Source organism: Coregonus lavaretus (genome assembly GCF_964263955.1).
Source record: "Coregonus lavaretus genome assembly, chromosome: 16".
Classification (NCBI taxonomy): domain Eukaryota; kingdom Metazoa; phylum Chordata; class Actinopteri; order Salmoniformes; family Salmonidae; genus Coregonus; species Coregonus lavaretus.
The window spans coordinates 49,375,182-49,400,908 of NC_140003.1; the positions used below are offsets into that span (position 1 = coordinate 49,375,182).

Here is a 25,727-nt window from a genome sequence, read left to right on the forward strand (position 1 = left end):
GTTCCACTCCTCTTTGCAGATCTTCTCCATGTCATTAAGGTTTCGAGGCTGACGTTTGGCAACTCGAACCTTCAGCTCCCTCCACAGAAAGGACTGGCTAGGCCACTCCAGGACCTTAATGTGCTTCTTCTTGAGCCACTCCTTTGTGTTTTGGGTCACTGTCATGCTGGAATATCCATCCACGACCCATTTTCAATGCCCTGGCTGAGGGAAGGAGGTTCTCACCCAAGATTTGACGGTACATGGCCCCGTCCATCGTCCCTTTGATGCGGTGAAGTTGTCCTGTCCCCTTAGCAGAAAAACACCCCCAAAGCATAATGTTTCCACCTCCATGTTTGATGGTGGAGATGGTGTTCTTGGGGTCATAGGCAGCATTCCTCCTCCTCCAAACACAGCGAGTTGAGTTGATGCCAAAGAGCTCCATTTTGGTCTCATCTGACCACAACACTTTCACCCAGTTCTCCTCTGAATCATTCAGATGTTCATTGGCAAACTTCAGACGGGCCTGTATATGTGCTTTCTTGAGCAGGGGGACCTTGCGGGCGCTGCAGGATTTCAGTCCTTCACGGCGTAGTGTGTTACCAATAGTTTTCTTGGTGACTATGGTCCCAGCTGCCGTGAGATCATTGACAAGATCCTCCCGTGTAGTTCTGGGATGATTCCTCACCGTTCTCATGATCATTGAAACTCCATGAGGTGAGATCTTGCATGGAGCCCCAGGCCGAGGGAGATTGACAGTTATTTTGTGTTTCTTCCATTTGCGAATAATCGCACCAACTGTTGTCACCTTCTCACCAAGCTGCTTGGCGATGGTCTTGTAGCCCATTCCAGCCTTGTGTAGGTCTACAACCTTGTCCCTGACATCCTTGGAGAGCTCTTTGGTCTTGGCCACGGTGGAGAGTTTGGAATCGAATTGATTGATTGCTTCTGTGGACAGGTGTCTTTTATACAGGTAACAAGCCGAGATTAGGAGCACTCCCTTTAAGAGTGTGCTCCTAATCTCAGCTCGTTACCTGTATAAATGACACCTGGGAGCCAGAAATCTTTCTGATTGAGAGGGGGTCAAATAATTATTTCCCTCATTAAAATGCAAATCAATTTATAACATTTTTGACATGCGTTTTTCAGGATTTTTTTGTTGTTATTCTGTCTCTCACTGTTCAAATAAACCTACCATTAAAATTATAGACTGATCATTTCTTTGTCAGTGGGCAAACGTACAAAATCAGCAGGGGATCAAATACTTTTTTCCCTCACTGTATTAGCTCTGGTCAATGACTTGTTAATGACTGAGAAACCATTAAGGTACACGGTTTCTAAAAGTGCACTTGTGCAATCCAGCATTTCATAACATCCGTTTTATAAAATGTCTTCTAGATCTGATATCTTTGGTCATGATTGGAAAAAGGCATCTCTAGGTAGACTAGGTTCAGGGAATAACCCTTGGCGAGGACTACAAGCAGGAATAAACAATGTGTCTTCTGGACTTCATTTCACAGAGGCCTCAGGTGAGCTCTGCCTGTTTAGTGCTTGGAAGGCGCAAGGCAGTGATCCCCCCTGTCAGCAGCAAAGCAGACACAAGTAGAACTGGTATCACACAGTTGGTGTCCACCAACTGGCCAAAGACTATATTACCCATGATGGCTGCCACTCTGCCTACTCCTGTGAAGAAGCCCAGAGCGGAGGACCTAAAATAAACCAAGATTGACAGTGAGCACAGTGTGAGAGACAAGACAATCAGCCTGGCAAAGAGCCTTTGCTGGGAAATGTTTTAAAAAGATGGCTGTTTGGTAGCTTGGTCCCAGGAGTTGGCAAGACAGCAGAAACAGATCTTGGACCAGTCGTGACAATAGAGGACCAAGTGGACCTGGGGCTTTCCCACCCGGACTCAACATGCATAAATTCATTTTTTAAATATAGAGACCCGTTCCAAACGGACCCGAGGACAACTAGACCCGTTATGTACAGTACCAGTCAAAGGTTTGGACACACCTACTCATTCAAGGGTTTTTCTTTATTTTTACTGTTTTCTACATTGTAGAATAATAGTGAAGATGTCAAAACTATGAAATAACACATATGGAATCATGTAGTAACCCAAAAAGTGTTAAACAAATCAAAACATATTTTATATTTGAGATTCTTCTAATAGCCACCCTTTGCCTTGATGACAGCTTTGCACACTCTTGGCATTCTCTCAACCAGCTTCATGTGGTAGTCACCTGGAATGCATTTCAATTAACAGGTGTGCCTTCTTAAAAGTTAATGCGCTTGAGCTAATCAGTTGTGTTGTGACAAGGTATGGGGGGCTGGCAAGAACAGCTCAAATAAGCAAAGAGAAATGACAGTACATCATTACTTTAAGACATGAAGGTCAATACGGAACATTTCAAGAACTTTTAAAGTTTCTTCAAGTGCAGTCGCAAAAACCATCAAGCGCTATGATGAAACTGGATCTTGTGAGGACCGCCACAGGAATGGAAGACCCAGAGTTACCTCTGCTGCAGAGGATAAGTTTGAGATCTTTGGTTCCAACCGCTGTGTCTTGGTGAACGGATGATCTCCGCATGTGTATTTCCCACCGTAAAGCATGGAGGAGGTGGTGTTATGGTGTGGGGGTGCTTTGCTGGTGACACTGTCTGTGATTTATTTAGAATTCAAGGCACACTTAACCAGCATGGCTACCACAGCATTCTGCAGCGATACGCCATCCCATCTGGTTTGGGCTTAGTGGGACTATCATTTGTTTTTCAACAGGACAATGACCCAACACACCTCCAGGCTGTGTAAGGGCTATTTGACCAAGAAGGAGAGTGATGGAGTGCTGCATCAGATGACCTGGCTTCCACAATCCCCTGACCTCAACCAAATTGAGATGGTTTGGGATAAATCGGATGTGGGAACTACTTCAAGACTGTTGGAAAAGCATTCCAGGTGAAGCTGGTTGAGAGAATGCCAAGAGTGTGCAAAGCTGTCATCAAGGCAAAGGGTGGCTATTTGAAGAATCTCAAATATAAAATATATATATTTGTTTAGCACTTTTTTGGTTACTACATGATTCCATATGTGTTACTTCATAGTTTTTAATGTCTTACATTTTAGTCATTTTAGCAGACGCTCTTATCCAGAGCGACTTACAGTTAGTGAGTGCATACATTTTCATACTTTTCCATACTTTTTTCATACTGGCCCCCTGTGGGAATCGAACCCACAACCCTGGCGTTGCAAGCGCCATGCTCTGCCAACTGAGCTACACGGGGCCCTACAATGTAGAAAATAGTAAAATGAAAGAAAGAAAAACCCTTGACTGACTAGGTGTTCTAAAACTTTGGACCAGTAGTGTATATTAAAAAGAGCTGATAAGCGAGAGGAGGGAGAGGGGTGTCACTCTAGCAGGCGGGGGAGAGGCTGTACTGTGAATGAGTGACATGGGGAGCAGGGAGGAAGAGACGAGAGACAGCAACCAACCAAGCCGACTTGCGCTATAGTAGACTAATAGCTGCCACAGCTAGGTTATTTATCATCCAATATGATTACGTAGTACCTGTCTTGGACTGCATCAAACCAGGAGAAGCTAGCTAACATTAGCTAGCTAGGCTAACTGAGGCCGCAGTGCATGCGCTTCCTCATCCTACAGTTACGAATGACAACAACTCCATTAAGAATATTAATTAGCAGCCTACCTGTTGGATCTTGGTCGTTGTAGCCTTCTCCTTTAACTTTTAATTCCATCTTACATTGATTTAGATATCTCCTAACTTTTGCCTCACACCGAGCGAGGGTCTATGACTTTAGCCTAATGCCGCTTTGATGACTTATGATTGGTCAACAACAAGCTACACGCTCTACTCTCGTGAAAAGCAAGAGCAGCAGCATAAATTACAAAATGTCTCCTTTCTGATCTGTACGGGCCCTTCCGGACAAGTCCGCTAAAATTACACATACCCGAGACCAGTGACAATCATAATAGATCCGACCCAGACCCGTGACATTATTTCGAATTCTGGATCCGGACCCGCTCGGGTCTCGGGTATTCGGGTACAGGTGGATCCGTGAAGCCTTCTAGTAAATAGGAGTTGGGAAGGCAACACAAACAGATTTGGGACCGGGGCTATTATGTTGGTGTATGCAGTGATGGAGCGGTTACCGTAGCTGGGTGGGGTAGAGCTCGGTGCCCAACACATCCAAGGAATTCCAGGCCACCACAGACACTCCACTGAACACACAGGAGATGAGCAGACTCTGAGCTTTCGTCTTCACCTCGTAGATGAGGAACACACTCACACTGGACAACAATAGGCTGCAACCTGGGACAGAGAGCACAGTACATACATAAAAAAAAAAAACAGATGACACACACACAGGGGAATAGAATGGTTCTAGGCTTCGACTTGTGGGTTTGATTCCTGCATAGACCACAAACATGGGTTAACTGTGAGTGGCTTTGGATCAAAGTGTCTGCTAAATGGCCATTTTATGACACCATTCCCAATGCTGCATAATTATCCTGATTTAGCAACAATATGTCACTGAAACTTCTAATAACTAAATGCATTTTTTCGATCATGCTCTTCTGTCTTTTAAGACGGGAGGGAAAAACAACTCACAAAGCAGGGCCTTTCCTCCAATGACGTCCATTAGGAGAATGGTGAAGATGTTCCCTGGTAGGTTGGAGGCTGCAGTGACAAAGCCCTCCATGTACACTGCGAAAGGAAGCAGTCCAACACACACACACACAATTAGTCTTCAATAAATAAAAGTGCCACTAAAGTCCCATGAAATATACTTTTTTACTTGAATAACAAACTTAGCAAAATGTTAAAGATAGCACAATATTTCATCATTAAAGAGAAACTGGTGCCCACAGATTTAACATACATAGCTACTGTTTACACATAACCGATTTCTGAAGTCTGGCAGGAGTGAGCATTTTATTGAGAAGTGCATTGCTCCTGTGTTTGGTACACACCTGCCGTTTTGACTGGGTAGCAGCTTTGGTTGTCATGGCTTTGGAAGCGAGACACATTGGCACAAGGAGAGCCTCCATCCTCTGCTCTCTTGAAAAGCTCTGGGAACCACATCCACAGCCCATAGTACCTACACACACACACACACACACACACACACACACACACACACACACACACACACACACAGAGAGAGAGGGATTAGGACACAGGATAACTACCCCCAGGTATAAACTGTCAATGTTTATGTATATTTATGTGTCAAAAGTCATCCGTACATGCAGTATGGATAACAAGGACAGCTGAAGACAGACATATTGTATTAAGGAGAGCTGAGACCCACCCAAATGAGATGCAGTAGAATATGACGACCAGACATACACTTCTAGAGGCCAACTCTCCAACAAACAGCTGTCTTATTGGTGTCAGGCCCTACAACACAAGCAACATTGATTTAAGTGAAAATAAACATGTTCTACATACAAGAAGCGTTGTTGTAAATTCACATACAGGGTTTGTATTTTACTTTGTGCTGAACCTCATGTGATAAAGAAAAACCTGAATCTAAAGGCCAACAGCATACATATATATATATATATATATACAGTGGGGAAAAAAGTATTTAGTCAGCCACCAATTGTGCAAGTTCTCCCACTTAAAAAGATGAGAGAGGCCTGTAATTTTCATCATAGGTACACGTCAACTATGACAGACAAATTGAGAAAAACATTTCCAGAAAATCCCATTGTAGGATTTTTAATGAATTTATTTGCAAATTATGGTGGAAAATAAGTATTTGGTCACCTACAAACAAGCAAGATCTGGCTCTCACAGACCTGTAACTTCTTCTTTAAGAGGCTCCTCTGTCCTCCACTCGTTACCTGTATTAATGGCACCTGTTTGAACTTGTTATCAGTATAAAAGACACCTGTCCACAACCTCAAACAGTCACACTCCAAACTCCACTATGGCCAAGACCAAAGAGCTGTCAAAGGACACCAGAAACAAAATTGTAGACCTTCACCAGGCTGGGAAGACTGAATCTGCAATAGGTAAGCAGCTTGGTTTGAAGAAATCAACTGTGGGAGCAATTATTAGGAAATGGAAGACATACAAGACCACTGATAATCTCCCTCGATCTGGGGCTCCACGCAAGATCTCACCCCGTGGGGTCAAAATGATCACAAGAACGGTGAGCAAAAATCCCAGAACCACACGGGGGGAACTAGTGAATGACCTGCAGAGAGCTGGGACCAAAGTAACAAAGCCTACCATCAGTAACACACTACGCCGCCAGGGACTCAAATCCTGCAGTGCCAGACGTGTCCCCCTGCTTAAGCCAGTACATGTCCAGGCCCGTCTGAAGTTTGCTAGAGTGCATTTGGATGATCCAGAAGAGGATTGGGAGAATGTCATATGGTCAGATGAAACTTTTTGGTAAAAACTCAACTCGTCGTGTTTGGAGGACAAAGAATGCTGAGTTGCATCCAAAGAACACCATACCTACTGTGAAGCATGGGGGTGGAAACATCATGCTTTGGGGCTGTTTTTCTGCAAAGGGACCAGGACGACTGATCCGTGTAAAGGAAAGAATGAATGGGGCCATGTATCGTGAGATTTTGAGTGAAAACCTCCTTCCATCAGCAAGGGCATTGAAGATGAAACGTGGCTGGGTCTTTCAGCATGACAATGATCCCAAACACACCGCCCGGGCAACGAAGGAGTGGCTTCGTAAGAAGCATTTCAAGGTCCTGGAGTGGCCTAGCCAGTCTCCAGATCTCAACCCCATAGAAAATCTTTGGAGGGAGTTGAAAGTCTGTGTTGCCCAGCGACAGCCCCAAAACATCACTGCTCTAGAGGAGATCTGCATGGAGGAATGGGCCAAAATACCAGCAACAGTGTGTGAAAACCTTGTGAAGACTTAAAGAAAACATTTGACCTGTGTCATTGCCAACAAAGGGTATATAACAAACTATTGAGAAACTTTTGTTATTGACCAAATACTTATTTTCCACCATAATTTGCAAATAAATTCATTAAAAATCCTACAATGTGATTTTCTGGATTTTTTTTCTCATTTTGTCGGTCATTGTTGAGGTGTACCTATGATGAAAATGACAGGCCTCTCTCATCTTTTTAAGTGCGAGAACTTGCACAATTGGTGGCTGACTAAATACTTTTTTTCCCCACTGTATGTATGTATGTATGTATGTATGTATTTATGTATATATATATATATATATATATATATATATATATATAGGGGATCTGAGATGCAGCATTAAGTACAGTACAACATTTCCTTCAGCAAATCCATTAGTTCTGAAGCTGTTATATCCCATCGGAGGGCGCTTCAGTCTTGAAAAAAAAAAAAACACGAGTGTGTGTGCGCCTATTTGTGTATGTGCCTGTCTCCTATGTCTGTGAGCACGTGTACATGTATGCATGGTGTTACCTGTTTGAGGAGGTTGACAAAGCGTTGAGTGTGTGTTCCACCTCTCATAGTCTCCCTCTCTTTCTTCTCAGAAGGGGCATGCAGCCCACAAATCTGTCAACGATACACAACACACCATATTTAACATGACATCAAGTGAAAAGTAGTAGCATCATTAACACATCTAATTCTACTAATCAAGGCCATGATGGAAGACTATGATTAGTAGAATCAAGTATGTTTACTGCTTGGCTGGAGCAAAAGCCTTCAACCACACTGAAACGTGAAGGGTAAGGGCTCTATTCAATCCGTATCACGGAAGTTCAGTGTGATTTAAATTGAAAGGCAATGTTTCCGCGTTAGCGGAGACTGCATTCATCGGAAACACTGCATATATCGGCTCAATTGGAAATGACCTTTACATTTCTATCGCGCAATCTGTAGCACCTCAGCGATACAGATTGAATAGAGTCCCAAGATTGATCACCTCTGGTATATGAGCTAATACAGTATGTGCAGTTACTTGAGGCCAAAACATAAAGGGATTTGAAAAGATGATATCAACAGAATTGTGCAGCTTTTAGTACAGGGATATGGGGAGCTAAAACATATGTGAGACAAAAATATACTGTGTGTCTGTCTAACTTGCAAGTGTGATTTTGCCATTTGGGGCCATTACTGTGAAGAGGGACTGATGAGAAAGATCATGAGTGCCAACTGTTTTGAGCCCCAACTTTTTAGCTAAGAAATATATACAGTGAGGGAAAAAAGTATTTGATGCCCTGCTGATTTTGTACGTTTGCCCACTGACAAAGAAATGATCAGTCTATAATTTTAATGGTAGGTTTATTTGAACAGTGAGAGACAGAATAACAACAACAAAATGCAGAAAAACGCATGAGAACTGGGTGAAAGTGTTGGTTGTGGTCAGATGAGACCAAAATTGAGCTCTTTGGCATCAACTCAACTCGCCGTGTTTGGAGGAGGAATGCTGCCTATGACCCCAAGAACACCATCCCCACCGTCAAACATGGAGGTGGAAACATTATGCTTTGGGGGTGTTTTTCTGCTAAGGGGACAGGACAACTTCACCGCATCAAAGGGATGATGGACGGGGCCATGTACCGTCAAATCTTGGGTGAGAACCTCCTTCCTCAGCCAGGGCATTGAAAATGGGTCGTGAATGGGTATTCCAGCATGACAATGACCCAAAACACACGGCCAAGGCAACAAAGGAGTGGCTCAAGAAGAAGCACATTAAGGTTCTGGAGTGGCCTAGCCAGTCTCCAGACCTTAATCACATAGAAAATCTGTGGAGGGAGCTGAAGGTTTGAGTTGCCAAACGTCAGCCTCGAAACCTTAATGACTTGGAGAAGATCTGCAAAGAGGAGTGGGACAAAATCCCTCCTGAGATGTGTGCAAACCTGGTGGCCAACTACAAGAAACGTCTGACCTCTGTGATTGCCAACAAGGGTTTTGCCACCAAGTACTAAGTCATGTTTTGCAGAGGGGTCAAATACTTATTTCCTTCATTAAAATGCAAATCAATTGATAACATTTTTGACATGCGTTTTTCTGGATTTTGTTGTCGTTATTCTGTCTCTCAGTGTTCAAATAAACCTACCATAAAAATTATAGACTGATCATTTCTTTGTCAGTGGGCAAACGTACAAAATCAGCAGGGGATCAAATACTTTTTTCCCCTCACTGTATATCATTGAGTTAATAAAGCAGCATACAAACATGGTCTCTTTTTAGCTTTCTTGAGTAAGGCAGCTCCAAAATGCAGGCGTTTCAGCCTAGCTCAGTGCTTTCTGTGGTGGTGGGGCAGCCAGCGGAAAATACGGAGCATAGGAGTTGGTAATGTTCTATAGTTGTGCCTTGATTGGCTCAGTGTTCTGTCACTCATGGGGACACTACGTCACCGCCAAATCTAAGGGTAGAGCTCGAAAATGCAATCCCTTGGGTGCTGCCATAGAGTTACATTAGAAGTGCCCATCCAAGAAGGCTCAAGGTCATTGGCCACAAATAACATGACATCAAATCTACAGTAGCTTTGACTGGACTGATCATTTTTTTACATTTTACATTTTAGTCATTTAGCAGACGCTCTTCTCCAGAGCGACTTACAGGAGCAATTAGGGTTAAGTGCCTTGCTCAAGGGCACATTTACGTCATTTAGCAGACGCTCTAGTCCAGAGCGACTCACAAATTGATGCATTCACCCTATAGCCAGTGGGATAACCACTTTACAATTTTTTTGGGGGGGGACAGTCAACGTCATACTTTCAAAATCTTAGCAAGCAGTCGTCATCATGAATCAAGTCGACAATCTACTGGCAAATATTTTTTTATCCTTGTCATATAAAGATAAATAATTAAGAGAAATTATAGATAAAACGTATCGGTGCTCATTTCCAAGTTGGAAATTGCAAATTCAACAATGAGTGGTTTGGACGGAATCAGTGGCTAACTGCAAGCATTGCAAAGCAATCACTAGCCTGCTATTCAGTGTAGTGGGTGTGTGGTCCCAAGTCTGGGTTTAAAAGGTCTCTTTTCCAAGCTAAAAATGATAAACATTCAACATTGGCCATGCTGTCAATCCAGCATGATTTCGGCCGCGCTCAAACCAAAATTAACTCGGAACTGGGAAATCTGATTTCAGTGAGTTCAAGACAACTGGGAACTCAGGGAAAAATGTAATCATTTAATATTGTAAGAGCTTTCATTGTCTGCTTATATACCCCCTTTATTTATTCTACGGTTCTGACTTGGTGTAGAGGGAAAATACTGTAAGAACGGCCCATGTTTGAATTCTGTCGCTGTACATTTCAAAAGTGCTGAACAAATTGTTATATTGACTACATCCGTCCTAGCTCGCTCATTAATGTCTTAATCGAAATTACGGATTGCCTCTTATCCGCTCGTCGTCCCCTTATGCCATAGTTTGTACATCTCAATTGTCAGTAGAAACCACATTTGCTTATGCAAGTCAGCCATATCAGCTATGTTTTTAAAAAGGCAGTAAATGAGGCTGAATAAACTGTTTCGCTGCCAGACAAGGCTCCGCTGATAGCCAGGTGTAGCAGTGGTAAGTTGTTGGGACTTCTGTTGGGACAGCTTTATGTAGGCCCTAACAGTTTGTGGGCACCGTTTGTCACCGTTATAGTGCAATTAATGTATTGTTTAGGGTGGTGTTGTGCATTGCAGCAAAAAAAGTTTTGGGGTTTGCCTCACCAAGATTTACATGTTAGAATCGCCACTGCCCATGAGCCACATGACACCCCTTGTCTAACTGGTCCCTCCAAGATATGTATATTGAGCAGGGTCCACAATATGAAGCATACCTAATCCTATACTGATATGTGATACAAAATCATGTATTTGAACCCAGGTCTGGTTGTATATCCGTTGCACGACCGGAGTGTGTACGGGGCCTGAAAGCTTCGAATGGACTGATGAGATCATGACATAGGAATGAACAGTGTCACGTGATCGATGACTTTGTCCATTCATATAGTAATTGGTTTTTACAGACCATCAATGTTAACAAATGAATGAAGTACTATGTAAGGGGAAGTTCAGGATTTTATAACTTGATGTTAGATGGTTCCTATCCCCTGAAAGTAGTCTATGACATGTGCAAGGAGAAACTGTAATCCATGGTTTCTTTAAACAGCCACTAGAAACTTCTGCTATCTTTAGCCAGCGCTAGCTAACAATCAATGGAAATGATAGGGGCAATCATGCAATGTTAAAGAAAAGAGTCAAATCAACGCAATATTTGGTTTGACGTTACTCAAAGGTGATTTGGCAATTCTTTAAAAAACATTAGACGATTGCCCCTATCACTTCCATTGATTGTTAGCTAGTGGTGTGTCTTCCTATTTAAAAGCACCTACAGTGCATTCGGAAAGTATTCAGACCCCTTGACTTTTACATTTAGATTTTAGTCATTTAGCAGACGCTCTTATCCAGAGCGACTTACAGTTAGTGAGTTTATACATTTTCATACTTTTGCCACATTGTTATGTTACAGCCTTATTCTAAAATGGATTAAATTGTTTTGTATTTCTCCTCATTAATCTACACACAATACCCCATAATGACAAAGCGAAATCAGGTAAAAATAATAAAAATAATGAAATATCACATTTACATAAGCATTCAGACCTTTTACTCAGTACTTTGTTGAAGCACCTTTGGGAGCGATTACAGCCTTGAGTCTTCATGGGTATGACACTATGATAGGAGAATTTGTAGTGACTAAAATATTCCACCATGTCACTATGTAACGGTGTGAAATGTATTAAGAATAATAAGATAATAATGTGTGTGCATAGGACAAGTAAAGATTATGACATTGTGTTACTATTTAGCATATGAGTAGGATTTAGGCCAAACAACAAAGGAGCAGGAGAACTGTCGACAGTCAACTTACAACTGTGAAACCAAGATAAGGAAATAGGCCTCCCAATTTAGGGCGGGAAGACACCGTTAGGCTTGGAGGAGATTATGAAACATGTTGCAGAATATGATAATGATATATATGTGTACAGTGGAAAAATACAGCCTGCCTAAAGCGGGGTGGGATTTTTACTCTGGTGTGTGTGTATAAAAGATGGACTCTGAACTTGAGAGGGCAGAGCGCTCTCAATGAATAAAGACTGACCATTGCAGTAAGAAATCTTTGTTTAATTTATTTAAAACTAGAGATTTATACCTCTGGGAATTATTCAAAGATTTAAGAAGTGTTTAACTTCAACCATTAAGATAACAAAATTATTGTGACACACTACAAGCTTGGTACACCTGTATTTGGGGAGCGTCGCTGCACAGCTATTTTCAGGTCTCCCAAGAGATGTTCGATCGGGTTCAAGTCTGGGCTCTGGCCAGAGCCCGCTCCTGCGTTGTCTTGGCTGTGTGCGTCGGGTCGATGTCCTGTTGGAAGTTGAACCTTCGCCCCAGTCTGAGGTCCTGAGCGCTCTGGAGCAGGTTTTCATCAAGGATCTCTCTGTACTCTTCTCCGTTCATCTTTCCCTCGATCCTGACTAGTCTCCCAGTCCCTGCCGTTGAAAAACATCCCCACAGAATGATGCTGCCATCACCATGATTCACCGTAGGGATGGTGCCAGGTTTCCTCCAGACGTGACGCTTGGTATTCAGGCCAAATAGTTAAATCTTGGTTTCATTAGACCAGAGAATCTTGTTTCTCATGGTCTGAGAGTCTTTAGGTGCCTTTTGGCAAACTCCAAGTGGGCTGTCATGTGCCTTTTACTGAGGAGTGGCTTCCGTCTGGCAACTACCATAAAGGCCTGATTGGTGGAGTGCTGCTGAGATGGTTGTCCTTCTGGAAGGTTCTCCCATCTCCACAGAGGAACTCTGGAGCTCTGTCAGAGTGACCATCGGGTTCTTGGTCACATACCTGACCAAGGCCCTTCTCCCCCGATTGCTCAGTTTGGCCGGGCGGCCAGCTCTAGGAAGAGTCTTGGTGGTTCCAAACTTCTTCCATTTAAGAATGATGGAGGCCACTGTGTTCTTGGGGACCTTCAATGCTGCAGAAATTTTTTGGTACCCTTCCTCAGATCTATGCCTCGACACAATCCTGTCTCGGAGCTCTACGGACAATTCCTTCGACCTCATGGCTTGGCTTTTGCTCTGACATGCACTGTCAACAGTGGGACCTTATATAGACAGGCGTGTGCCTTTCCAAATCATGTCCAGTCAACTGCATTTACCACAGGTGGACTCCAATCAAGTTGTAGAAACATCAAGGATAATCAACGGAAACAGGATGCACCTGAGCTCAATTTCGAGTCTCATAGCAAATGAGGGAAAAACTAGTTTTTTTCCATTTTAGAATAAGGCTGTAACGTAACAAAATGTGTAAAAAGTCAAGGGGTCTGAATACTTTCCGAAGGCACTGTACGTTTTGAATTAGTTTTGGCTTAAGAGTTTATGTAAATTCCATCCACATGCAGTCAGTTTAATTCTAAACCTTTTCGATAAAAAACAATTTAGTAGTCATCTGCTTCTCGACAATAGAAATCCCTGACCCTTTTTCACACTTTTTACAGTGTCCACTGAAGCCACAGATATTGAAGGGATTAACAGGTCTATTGCAAAAACCGCAACTACTACTTCCACTGTCACTTTGGATCCTGACATTGGAGCAGCCGCATTAGTCTTCCTTGTTTCTTTAGTAACCAACATCATTTTGAGTCTCCCCACTAATGTCTATGTCCTCTGATAGTGAGGGGAGGGGAAGGTTTGGTGGCCTCAGACTTCTTCGTTCTCAACCTCGTTGTGTCTGAAATCTTTGTCTGCTTGTGCATTGCCTAAGCCTATCTGGACCAACATGTTCTAGGTGTTCTTCGACATACTACTGCATTTTTCCTAGTTTTCATGTTCACTGGCCAGCCCGTGTTCCAATCCTATATCGGTGTGGAGTGCTACCTGGCGGTGGTCCGCTCTGTGGTCTTCCTGAAGTACAAACACCTGAGATATAAGATAGCATGTTCAGGGTTGGCCTGCTTGACCTTTGCTGATAGGAGTGATACAGTAGAATTTATCTTAAGTAGTTCCCTGGTCTGGTTCTCTATGAAGTTGTTCTGCTGTTTGACAGTTCTGATTGCTCTGAAACCTACTGGGCAGCGGGAGGGGGACAGGGAGAGAGAAGGGACAAAGAACATGAAGATGAGGGTCTTCAGGATCATTTTGATTATTCTAGTCACAATGCTGATTAACTATCTTCCGATGATAGTGGTAATAGTTATGCAAGATTACTTAGAATTCACACAGGGGATTCTTGCCAGGGCCATTAGTTTGTCCATTGTAGTTGTGACTGGGTTTGTGCAGCCCCTCCTATAACTCCTTAGGGATGGGAAACTCCCATGTATCAAGAGTCCTTGAGGGAAAGGTTTCATGACCTGTACTATTCATGTTACAGTAACATAGTACATTTATCTGGGTTTGTATAGAATATGAAGGTCCACAATTTTGGATGTAATAAAGTAGAATATTTTAGTTTATATTTGATGATTTGTAAGTGTGATGAATCACTTCTAATTACTGAAACTTGTTTAGCAAGTATCAAAAAATAATAGGTTATCAATAAATGAGTAGTCCAGCATTATTTTCAACATTTACAACACTTATAAGCATCGTAGGCATTTGTAACTATTATAACCATTTACAAACCATTTATCAAGCATTTACAAGCATTAACAGCTTATTTAATGGAAGTTATTAGTAAGTCACTTTAATAACTCTAAATTGATACCTTTATGTTTAGATTGTAATCTTTATACTCAATAAATGTGCCTGCTGAACTCCACTTTTGAATTAATTTTGTATGAAATAATATGCCATTTTATGTAAGTATTTCTTTAAAAAGTAAAACATTTTAACAAAACCAATATCTGATATATTAAAGTTTGTTATACCTGGAGATTTATGGGATGGTATACATTGGGGTTCACAAACCTTTTGCTTCATAACCCTCTAATTGACGTGTTCTTTTGACTGACAAACCCCCGATAAGGGTTGAGCTGTGACGCAAAGCAACACATGGTTCCCCCCGACCAAAAGGTTCTTACATTTACATACATTTTAGTCATTTAGCAGACGCTCTTATCCAGAGCGACTTACAGTTAGTGAGTGCATACATTATTATTAATAATCTTAAGGCCCCCAGAACAAAAGGGCCGGTTCTGAGCAGTGAAAAAACATACTCAGACCAAAATATAATAAAACAATAACATTCAAAACATCTAACTCTTGTGACTAATGTTAAGGAATTTACTAATAATTCAATGATGTGTATCTATGGGCAAAAAAATGTCAATCGGATGAACCGGCGACCTATCTGCACCACTGCCCCGACCCACTGGGTCCCGACCCACAGTTTGGGAACTCCTGCACTAAGGTACATACTGGGAATGTCTTGAGACTGCCTCTGTGGTTTATTGCCAAACATCCTGCAGAAGACATGTAGGGCTTCTGTCTCACGGCCAGCCTGGCAAAGAAAGAGAAGTGTGTTTAATGATGAAACAAACCAAATTACGGATATTATTTTGTAAACTAACTTGTTGAACTTGGTTGGACTTGTATACAAGGCTAAGGGTCCTATTGGATTATTCAGAAACACTTATCGGAGCTATACTGTACGGCCTATTGTTACACAAAAAGGTGGTCTTTAAAGAAAGCATTTTGGATTTTAAAGATTGGTGGCCTGTAAGCACTGGTGTACCTCCATGAGGAACCGGGGGCTTTCGGGCATGGCCAGACTGAAGATGAGTGCCGATGTGAGGCTGGGGACAGAGCACAGCACCACAAACAGCCTCCAGCTCTGGAAGTCCAGCCCACCCAGAGAAAAGCCAACCCAGGTCCGGGGAATGATCAGCCACGCCAGGCCTGTAGGCAAACACACACCCAGACGCTTACCAAATGTTCATTAGCATCACATATTGTGACTTTCAATAAATACATTTGCATTGGAGCAAAAGTGTGTGGCTAGAATATTTGTCAATGTATTTCCATTACGTACACGTCTCACGAATGATTGACACTTAAAACAGAAAAATTATATTATTGGACATGGGCCTATATTTTATGGTTTTAATGAGCATGTGCACCTAAACATTGCCTACAGACACATGCAACAGTAATCATCTCTACCTCCCTCAAACATTTGATACGAGGACAAGCATCATCTGACTGTGACAGAAGACAATGTGTATTAATGGCGTCCACTGCACACCTGCTGCCAGGATATTCCCTGCCATCCAGAAGGTGGCCAGAGCACTTATCATGGCCCCTCTCTTCAGCCTGGGCTGAAACTCTGAAAAGTAGGAGAAGATGACTGGGATTGAACCTCCCACCCTGGAAAAGGCAAACGGAAAAGACTTGTTAGAATCCACTACACACTTAAAGAGTCCTACACAGTAGATTTCCAAAGTGTTAACTGAGCAGAGTCTAGGTATTTCAATGACAACTGCCTGTTGGCGAGGGTGAGAGGGAAACATATGACTAGCCTATGCCCTGGAAAGACGTTCCGGTGAAAGTTGAAATTCATCCTTTAAAAATGAAGAGAGCAGATGCAGCTTTGAGTGTTTGTGAAATTATTCACTTTGCATTTCCGTGTTTGTGTCTTTGTGGATGTGTGCGTGTGTGTGTTTGCGTGTACCATCTTCATTAGGTCCAAACAGAGGGGTATGTAACAAAGTGCTTACCCTACACCGCTGATGAACCGTAGTAGAAGGAAGAGCCAGAACCTCGGGGCGAAGCTGGCCAGCGCCCCAAACACTCCGTTCACTGTCAGGGAAATCACCAAGACCTTCTGGCGCCCCCTCTGGTCAGCCAGGTAACCCCACATGTACCCACCTATCATCATTCCTATGGGAACAAAGTGCAAAACAGAGCATAGAAAATTCAGACGCCTCATTTAGAAAAGGTTCTTATGCACAGATTTCTTACGAACAACGTTGTTATTCATAAACCTTGAACTTGACGTGAAATGTGGTTTTACATGTGATTGATGAATGACTTGGTTGTTAACCACATGAGCCTTCTCACACTAATAGAACCCAGATTAAGTCTGTCCTTACATATCAGTACTACAGCAGCATCTGTAATCAAGTGAACTGATATTTAGGCCTTTTTTAAATGTGATGACTGAATTGTTTAGTTGACATTATATCAACTATTTACCCATATAAGCTATTCCTTACCGAGGAAAATGTTGGCCGTCAGTAACCCCATGTCTGAGGAGCTGAGATGGAGGTCACAGCGGGCCGTGGGCAGCAGAAAGGAAACACACAGGATCTCCACCGCGTCACTGGCGTTGGCCCATCCACACACCACCAACAGGAGCCCATGGAACAAACCAAAACCTAAAAGGTGGGGCGCAGAGACCAGACACTAGACAGGAATACTGTTTATTTTCTAATGAGAATATGGTGTGATGTGATCTGGGGAAGGGTATCAAAAACAATTATGTAGCATTGAAGGTCCCCAAGAACACAGTGGCCTCCATCATTATTAAATGGAAGAAGTTTGGAACCACCAAGACTCTTCCTAGAGCTGGCCTCCAGGCCAAACTGAGCAATCGGGGGAGAAGGGCCTTGGTCAGGGAGGTGACCAAGAACCCGATGGTCACTCTGACAGAGCTCCTCTGTGGAGATGGGAGAACCTTCCAGAAGGACAACCATCTCTGCAGCACTCCACCAATCAGACCTTTATGGTAGAGTGGCCAGACAGAAGCCATCCTCAGTAAAAGGCACAGACAGCCCGCTTGGAGTTTGCCAAAAGGCACCTAAAGGACTCTCAGACCATGAGAAACAAGATTATCTGGTCTGATGAAACCAAGATTGAACTCTTTGGCTTGAAAGCCAAGCGTCACGTCTGGAGGAAACCTGGCACCATCCCTACGGTGAAGCATGGTGGTGGCAACATCATGCTGTGGGGATGTTTTTCAGCGGCAGGGACTGGGAGACTAGTCAGGATCGAGGGAAAGATGAACGGAGCAAAGTACAGAGAGATCCTTGATGAAAACCTGCTCCAGAGCGCTGAGGACCTCAGACTGGGGCGAAGGTTCACCTTCCAACAGGACAACGACCCTAAGCACACAGCCACGACAACGCAGGAATGCCTTCGGGACAAGTCTCTGACTGTCCTTGAGTGGCCCGGCCAGAGCCCGGACTTGAACCCGATCGAAAATCTCTGGAGAGACCAGAAAATAGCTGTGCAGCGATGCGCCCCATCCAACCTGACAGAGCTTGAGGATCTGCAGAGAAGAATGGAAGAAACTCCCCAAATACAGGGGTGCCAAGCTTGTAGCGTCATCGCTGCCAAAGGTGCTTCAACAAAGTACTGAGTAAAGGGTCTGAATACACATGTAAAATGTGATATTTACGTTTTTTATGAGGTATTGTGTGTAGATTGATGAGGGTGAAAAAAACAATTTAATCAATTTTAGAATAAGGCTGTAATTGAACAAAATGTGGAAAAAGGCAAGGGATCTGAATACTTTCCAAATGCACTGTACCACAAACCCCAGAGGTGCCTTATTGCTATTATAAACTGGTTACCATGGTAATTAGAGCAGTAAAAAGTTATTATTATTATTATTATTATTATTATTATTATAATAATAGGCATTCGGCGCTCAAACCACCCAGTTTATAATAATGAATACACCTCGTGTTACACATCAAACACAAAATACCAGTAAAGTCTACCTGCTTCTTCAACAGCTTCCTCATATGTTAGTTTTCTTTGTCTACGTCCATGAACATCATTTGCATTATCTCCACTACTCCTCTCAAAAAGAACTTCACCTGAAATGTTAATAAAAACAACAGACAATTTACAAAGCCATTTAAAATGCATGAGCATTAATTACTAAAAACATCTCATGGAAAACACAAGTCTGATAATGCAGTTACACCTACTACATATTGCATTTGACATCAGGACTACATTTGTATACTAGTAAAGACTAGACGTTGGACTAGTTTACGGATAGGGTGGGTGCATGACATTTCAAAGTCTACCAGGTGGAGTTTACGCATGTACCTTCATCTGAGTCAAGGCTAGCTAGCTCCGGGTGGCTGGTGAGAAGTGGCGGTCGTGCTGCATCATCTCCGGACGCCTCTATATGGATTTGTCGAGACATAGCCGGCTGTTTCAGCAAGCTAAAACTCCAGTACGACTTCTTGTTTTGTCGAGACTACATGTCAGTGGATACTTCTTGATGCATAGTAACTGTATTACCAGAGAACCACATATTTATCCACACACAGTTATGGAGTGAAGCGCAAGATTATCCATTATATTGATTAGATACTCTAGTTGCCGCTCTAAAAAATGAAAAGAAATGTCTTCAAAAAAGAAAGGCAGTCGGAGGGGGAGGCAAGATCAGATGGGACCATTCTAGCCAATGAGAGGGCTATACGTTCATGAACAACAAGCACAACTCCGATATGAGGTGTTTTTTCTCAAGGTTGCCGGGTTGTCACGTGTCCTACTTATATCAGTACACTCATAACAACCTAAGCATTACAAAACTTCGATTCTATCAAATAAGCCACATGTAGCAAATAAATCATTCAATTTTTTCGACACTCTCATTGACCTCCATACAAAAACTCCTCGCTTGATGAGCGAAAAAAACGAAAAACGCCACCTGCCGGAGTAGACAGATTTTGGCCTATATTATCCCTCTTGCTTCGCCTCTTCTTCTCTGAGTGAACTGAACCTACTTCCTGTTTTAAGAAATGGATGAGCTGTTAGCCTTCTTCTTCGGTGGGGTTTAACGGCGTTGGCATCCAATATAATGTTGCATTACCGCCATCAACTGGAGTACAAATCCATTATACTTTGTGACACAAAATGGAAAAAGGGAGAGAAAAAAATGTTGCCTGCCAACTAACCCTACACTCATTAAAAACCCACCACCCAATTGCACTAATTTAACCCAATCTGATCCTACACCAGGCTGACGTCCTGGAAGGACGGGACACTACCATTCAACACCCCATGTAACTCTTCTGCAGTAAGATCTCGCAATCCCAAGTACTTCTCTGCCTCTGCCACCACAACACCTATTTTCTATGATTTCCATTCCATTCCTGGGGTACAGTTGATAACCATGGCAATGAATGCTAAAAAGCCAACCTTACATTTCTTTTCGTGGGCCTATCACTCTGTACTGGCAAAAGTCTACTACTCACCGGGAGCCTATTAGGATCCCTCACCCTTGACCCATCTTCCTCTACTTTCTTCACTGCCTCAGCATAGGACACCTTCTGTACACCTCTGACTCTGGCAATCTCAACCTGCCTCTCTCACACCGGACACTTCTGATACCCAGCAACATGGGCACCCCTACAGTTAACACAAATACCGCTTCTTTCACCAATACTACACATTCCTTTTTCCCATGCCTGCATGCACACTTCTCACATCTAGGAATCTCCCTCCTACACACTTCTGCAACATGACCATAAACTTGGCACCTGAAACACCATAGTGGATTCAGCACAAAAACTTGTATGGGATAACTGATTACTAACATTACTTTGTTGGGTTACAACTCAGCATCAAAACTCAAAAGGACAGACAGACATTGAGTCTTCTGTTTCAGCACTCTCGCCACTGGGTCTGCGAGTGTCACGGACCTGGTTGGCCTTCTTCTATGGCAGTGATTTTCAACTGGTGGGTTGCAACCCAAATTTGGGTCGCGGGAGTTTTTGAATGGGTCGCGGGTGTCTGATTAAAAAAAACATATATAAATAAATATGTACTTTTTTTACAATGAAAAAATACTTCAGTCTGAACATAATCAACTTAAACCAGGTAGAAAGTGTGTAGAAATTATAATGAATTCACATTTTTAAATAATTGAATCTCAGATTATTTTATTTATTTTTTATCACAGTAATTTCAATAGAGCTATTAGCAGCACTATATTGGTTGATTCTTCATCAAGAATATGGGCAAAATTGTATCATTGACAACGAAAGAGTTGATACATTTACTCTCAAAGCATTAGAAATAGTTTTCCAGATTGTATTTTGCCGATTATTTTTCGCGATGCGAATGTTGGGTCACGACTGAGACAAACTGGTTCAATTTAGGTCCCAAGGCAAAACCAGTTGAGAACCACTGTTCTATGTGTTGTATTATGGCGGTCCGCAATTGGTTGGCCTTCAAAATAAAAGCTCTTATTTGAATACATTGACATTTCAAAGAAATGCTAAATTATTAGCATATCTATGACATTTGAAGAATACTCTTGCAGGAACCAAAGGGGTACTAGAGGGGGGGCGTCCATGCAGGAACCAATGGGATACTCGAGGAGGGGTGTTCATGAAGGAACCAATGGGATACTCGATGACGGGGGTGTTCCGCAGATACAGGAACGCCTCGAATTGCACACTATTGTTTGAGCCAGTAGGTGGTGTTCTTTTTTTCTGCCACCCCTCCGTCTCAAAAGTTTTATATGATGCTGTCTGTCTGTTTGCGTTGAATGAAGATGGCGACCAGTTCAGAGCGTAGTCCCCCTCCCTTTCCCGAGGACCTGGAACCGGAGCCTGACGAAGTTGGAGACCAAGACAGTGATGACGGAGAAGACATTTTTCTTGGCGCAGTGAGTGTGTGTTGTTGATTTCTGACTAACGTTATTTTGTCAAGAAAAACCTCGGCATTCTACGGGTTGCTATCCAAGTAGCTAGCTACTGTAGCTGCCAAATATTGCTAACTAGGGCCTGTGAAATCCATTGGGTTCATTGACACGAAGCTATTAGTTAGCTAACTAGCCGGATATGCATTAACTAACTACAGTGCTCTCGTCTCCTGAGCAGCTACCCCATATGGAGTGTCCTACCGGTTCTAGAAACATAAAGCCCTTTACTTTCATATCACAACAAAATAATTTCCCAAATGCAAAATATACAGTCACTGTAAACTTTTAACCTGCTATTACAGTTGCAGCCAGAAGTATTTTTCAGTTCCAACACGTTTCTGGCCGCCTTCTTCCGTTACACATAGGAATGTGTTCAGAGCATGCTAGATAGACGACCACCTGTGCTAATTAGCTGTCTTCCATAAACACGCGCTGTAACATGGAGATATGGCCGTGTGGGAACACTAGCCCTAACTATATAAAGGTGTGTAGTAATTTAAACTTTTGTTTTTTGAAAATGATTTATCGCTGATATGAAAGATACCTTCCTTATGTTTCCAAAACCGAACCGCAATTAACGCAAGCATCGAATATCTTACCAAAAGTCCCCGGTAAGAAAATGTAGTACTGTACCTTCATCAATAGTAGGCAGAGCAAACCCGTTTTGATGATTTCTGGTATATCATCAAAATAAATGAATCACAGCACGTTTTTGGACTCAGCAGTGTTTACCTGAGTACAATACCATTGGAAATAATGTAGCTGCGTCCAGTTGACAATACCTATTGATAAATATCCCGATGTCAACACATTTTTAAAGTGTCCAAATCAATAACCATTCGCGCTTTGCTACTGGGGTCACCTAAACCGAAAGAGAAACGCAACATTGTTTTGTCAATCACTCATCAATTACCACGTTGAAATCAATTTCACGAGAGGGGAGAGATGAGGGTGCATGTCCTGTTAAAACTAACGCAGCTCAAAAACCACTCGGAATTTGGAGAAGATGGCGGAAGTAGCAAAGTTGGTGAAGACGAATGTTCTGAATGGACAACGGTAGTATCGAAAACTGGAACAAAAAGTGAATTGTCAAAAATTGGAGTGGAGAATGCGTGTATGAATGATAATCAATCACTTCTTGTTGGGATGCGTTTTTTGAGTAAGGATGCAAATGTGGGAGACCCGTTTGAGTTGTCGGAAATGGTGAAGTATGCGTTGGGAAAGGTCTGTCAGAGTGACCAGGAGTGGTCTTATTTTGATTCATTGTATTTCTGAGGAACAGAGGAACATTGCAATGGGCCTCAAAATAATATAATAAATAATATGCCATTTTAGCAGACGCTTTTATCCAAAGCAACTTACGTTGCGTGCATACATTTATTGTGTATGGGTGGTCCCGGGGATCGAACCCACTACCCTGGCGTTACAAGGGATGTGCTCTACCAGTTGAGCTACAGAGAACCACTAAATAATCCGGACAACATAAGTTTTGTGGTTTGAACTTCGGAGTAGAGCACCCGTCAAAGGAGTCATCTCAGGAGTGACGACGGATGTTCAAACCACTTCAGTGTAAGAGTTGTAAAGGATTTGGCCAAGAATGTGCAGATGGACAGAGTATAATGAAGAACGGTGTGTAGAAGGACGACAGTGTTGCAATTGTGGTGGGGGATCATGATCTGGAGTTTTATTTTTATTTCACCTTTATTTAACCAAGTAAGCCAGTTGAGAACAAGTTCTCATTTACAACTGCGACCTGGCCAAGATAAAGCAAAGCAGTGCGATTAAAAACAACAACACAGAGTTACAAATGGGGTAAACAAAACAGGTAAGGCAATAAATAGGCCATAGTGCAAAATAATTACAATTTAGTATTAACACTGGAATGATATATGTGCAAGAGATGATGTGCAAATAGAGATACTGGGGTGCAAATGAGCAAAATAAATAACAATATGGGGATGAGGTAGTTGGGTGGGCTAATTTCAGATGGGCTGTGTACAGGTGCAGTGATCGGTAAGGTGCTATGACAACTGACACTTAAAGTTAGTGATGGAGATAAGTGTCTCCAGCTTCAGAGATTTTTGCAGTTCGTTCCAGTCATTGGCAGCAGAGAACTGGAAGGAATGGCGGCCAAAGGAGGTGTTGGCTTTGGGGATGACCAGTGAGATATACCTGCTGGAGCGCATACTACGGGTGGGTGTTGCTATGGTGACCAATGAGCTAACATAAGGCGGGGATTTGCCTTGCAGTGATTTATAGATGACCTGGAGCCAATGGGTTTGGCGACTAGTATGTAGGACCAGCCAACGAAAGCGTACAGGTCACAATGGTGGGTAGTATATGGGGCTTTGGAGACAAAACAGATGGACTGTGATAGACTACATCCAATTAGCTGAGTAGAGTGTTGGAGGCTATTTTGTAAATGACATCGCCGAAGTCAAGGATCGGTAGGATAGTCAGTTTTACAAGGGCATGTTTGGCAGCATGAGTGAAGGAGGCTTTGTTGCGAAATAGGAAGCCGATTCTAGATTAACTTTGGATTGGAGATGCTTAATGTGAGTCTGGAAGGAGAGTTTACAGTCTAACCAGACACCTAGGTATTTGTAGTTGTCCACATACTCTAGGTCAGACCCGCCGAGAGTAGTGATTCTAGTCAGGTGGGCAGGTGCCAGCAGCGTTCGATTGAAGAGCATGCATTTAGTTTTACTAGTGTTTAAGCGCAGTTGGAGGCTACGGAAGGAGTGTGGTATGGCATTGAAGCTCGTTTGGAGGTTTGTTAACACAGTGTCCAATGACGGGCCAGATGGAGTGCCCTGTAAGGGTGAAGGAGATTGAGGTGGCAAAAGTTAGAGGTTAATCGAATCTCCTATGCGGAGGTGATTTTAACAGTATTGAGAAAACAAGTGATGCTAGTGAAGATATGGTAGTGGATGCACCACAGCCTGTAGTAAATGTTTGCTGCCAGTTAAAAGATACCCTGTGTGTTAAAAAGGTGTATTTTGTGGCGTTCATTGCCACAGTTCTAAACTGTACGGCCCACGTTTCAAAGAAGTCTAAGAAACTGGACATTATTGTGGCTGAGGCAGAGAAGTTTTTGGGACTTCAGGATTTTACATCTGAAGACTTGCAAGAGGTACTGGCACTGGAAGACCAGCCCTCCCAGGTTCCCCTTGAGCCTGTGTAGGAATCAGATCTGTGTTATTTTTTAAATTATATATACAAAAGTATGTGGATTTGGCTATTTCAGCCACACCTGTTGCTGACAGGTTTATAAAATCGAGCACACAGCCATGCAATCTCCATAGACAAACATTGGCAGTAGAATGGCCTTAATGAAGAGCTCAGTGACTTCCTAATCTCAGCTCGTTACCTGTATAAAAGACACCTGGGAGCCAGAAATCTTTCTGATTGAGAGGGGGTCAAATACTTATTTCCCTCATTAAAATGCAAATAAATTTATAACATTTTTGACATGCGTTTTTCTGGAATATTTTGTTGTTATTCTGTCTCTCACTGTTCAAATAAACCTACCATTCAAATTATAGACGGATCATTTCTTTGTCAGTGGGCAAACGTACAAAATCAGCAGGGGATCAAATACTTCCTCATGATCATTGATGCCCCACAAGGGGAGATCTTGCATGGAGCCCCAGACCGAGGGTGATTGACCGTCATCTTGAACTTCTTCCATTTTCTAATAATTGCGCCAACAGTTGTTGCCTTCTCACCAAGCTGCTTGCCTATTGTCCTGTAGCCCATCCCAGCCTTGTGCAGGTCTACAATTTTATCCCTGGTGTCCTTACACAGCTCTCTGGTCTTGGCTTTTGTGGAGGTTGGAGTCTGTTTGATTGAGTGTGTGGACAGGTGCAGTTAATACAGGTAATGAGTGGAGAACAGGAGGGCTTCTTAAAGAAAAACTAACAGGTCTGTGAGAGCTGGAATTCTTACTGGTTGGTAGGTGATCAAATACTTATGTCATGCAATCAATAAAATGCAAATTAATTACTTAAAAATCATACAATGTGATTTTCTGGATTTTTGTTTTAGATTCCGTCTCTCACAGTTGAAGTGTACCTATGATAAAAATTACAGACCTCTACATGCTTTGTAAGTAGGAAAACCTGCAAAATCGGCAGTG

At 42.6% G+C, this 25,727-nt stretch overlaps 1 protein-coding gene and 1 pseudogene across 2 annotated transcripts in view; one reads left to right on the top strand and one right to left on the bottom strand.

Moving 5' to 3' along the window:
- Positions 1 to 1,176: 1,176 nt before the first annotated feature.
- On the bottom strand, positions 1,177 to 18,984 carry LOC311143881 (synaptic vesicle glycoprotein 2B-like; annotated as a pseudogene). The gene is made up of 13 exons: positions 18,979 to 18,984; positions 18,642 to 18,740; positions 17,133 to 17,294; positions 16,635 to 16,797; positions 16,163 to 16,284; positions 15,653 to 15,816; positions 15,337 to 15,418; positions 7,423 to 7,515; positions 5,311 to 5,399; positions 4,970 to 5,097; positions 4,608 to 4,703; positions 4,148 to 4,307; positions 1,177 to 1,688 (listed from the first exon to the last, which is right to left on the bottom strand). The product of its transcript is annotated as a synaptic vesicle glycoprotein 2B-like (transcript).
- A 2,353-nt stretch (positions 18,985 to 21,337) lies between these two features.
- LOC311143882 (serine/threonine-protein phosphatase 6 regulatory ankyrin repeat subunit A-like) overlaps positions 21,338 to 25,727 on the top strand; it is a gene marked incomplete at its 3' end in the record, with an annotated part of 33,207 nt that continues 28,817 nt past the window's right edge. The window contains exon 1 of the mRNA XM_084179752.1: positions 21,338 to 21,553. Coding sequence (XP_084035878.1) covers positions 21,434 to 21,553 — 120 coding nt within the window. The 5' untranslated portion in view covers positions 21,338 to 21,433. The remainder of the gene's footprint in view (positions 21,554 to 25,727) is intronic.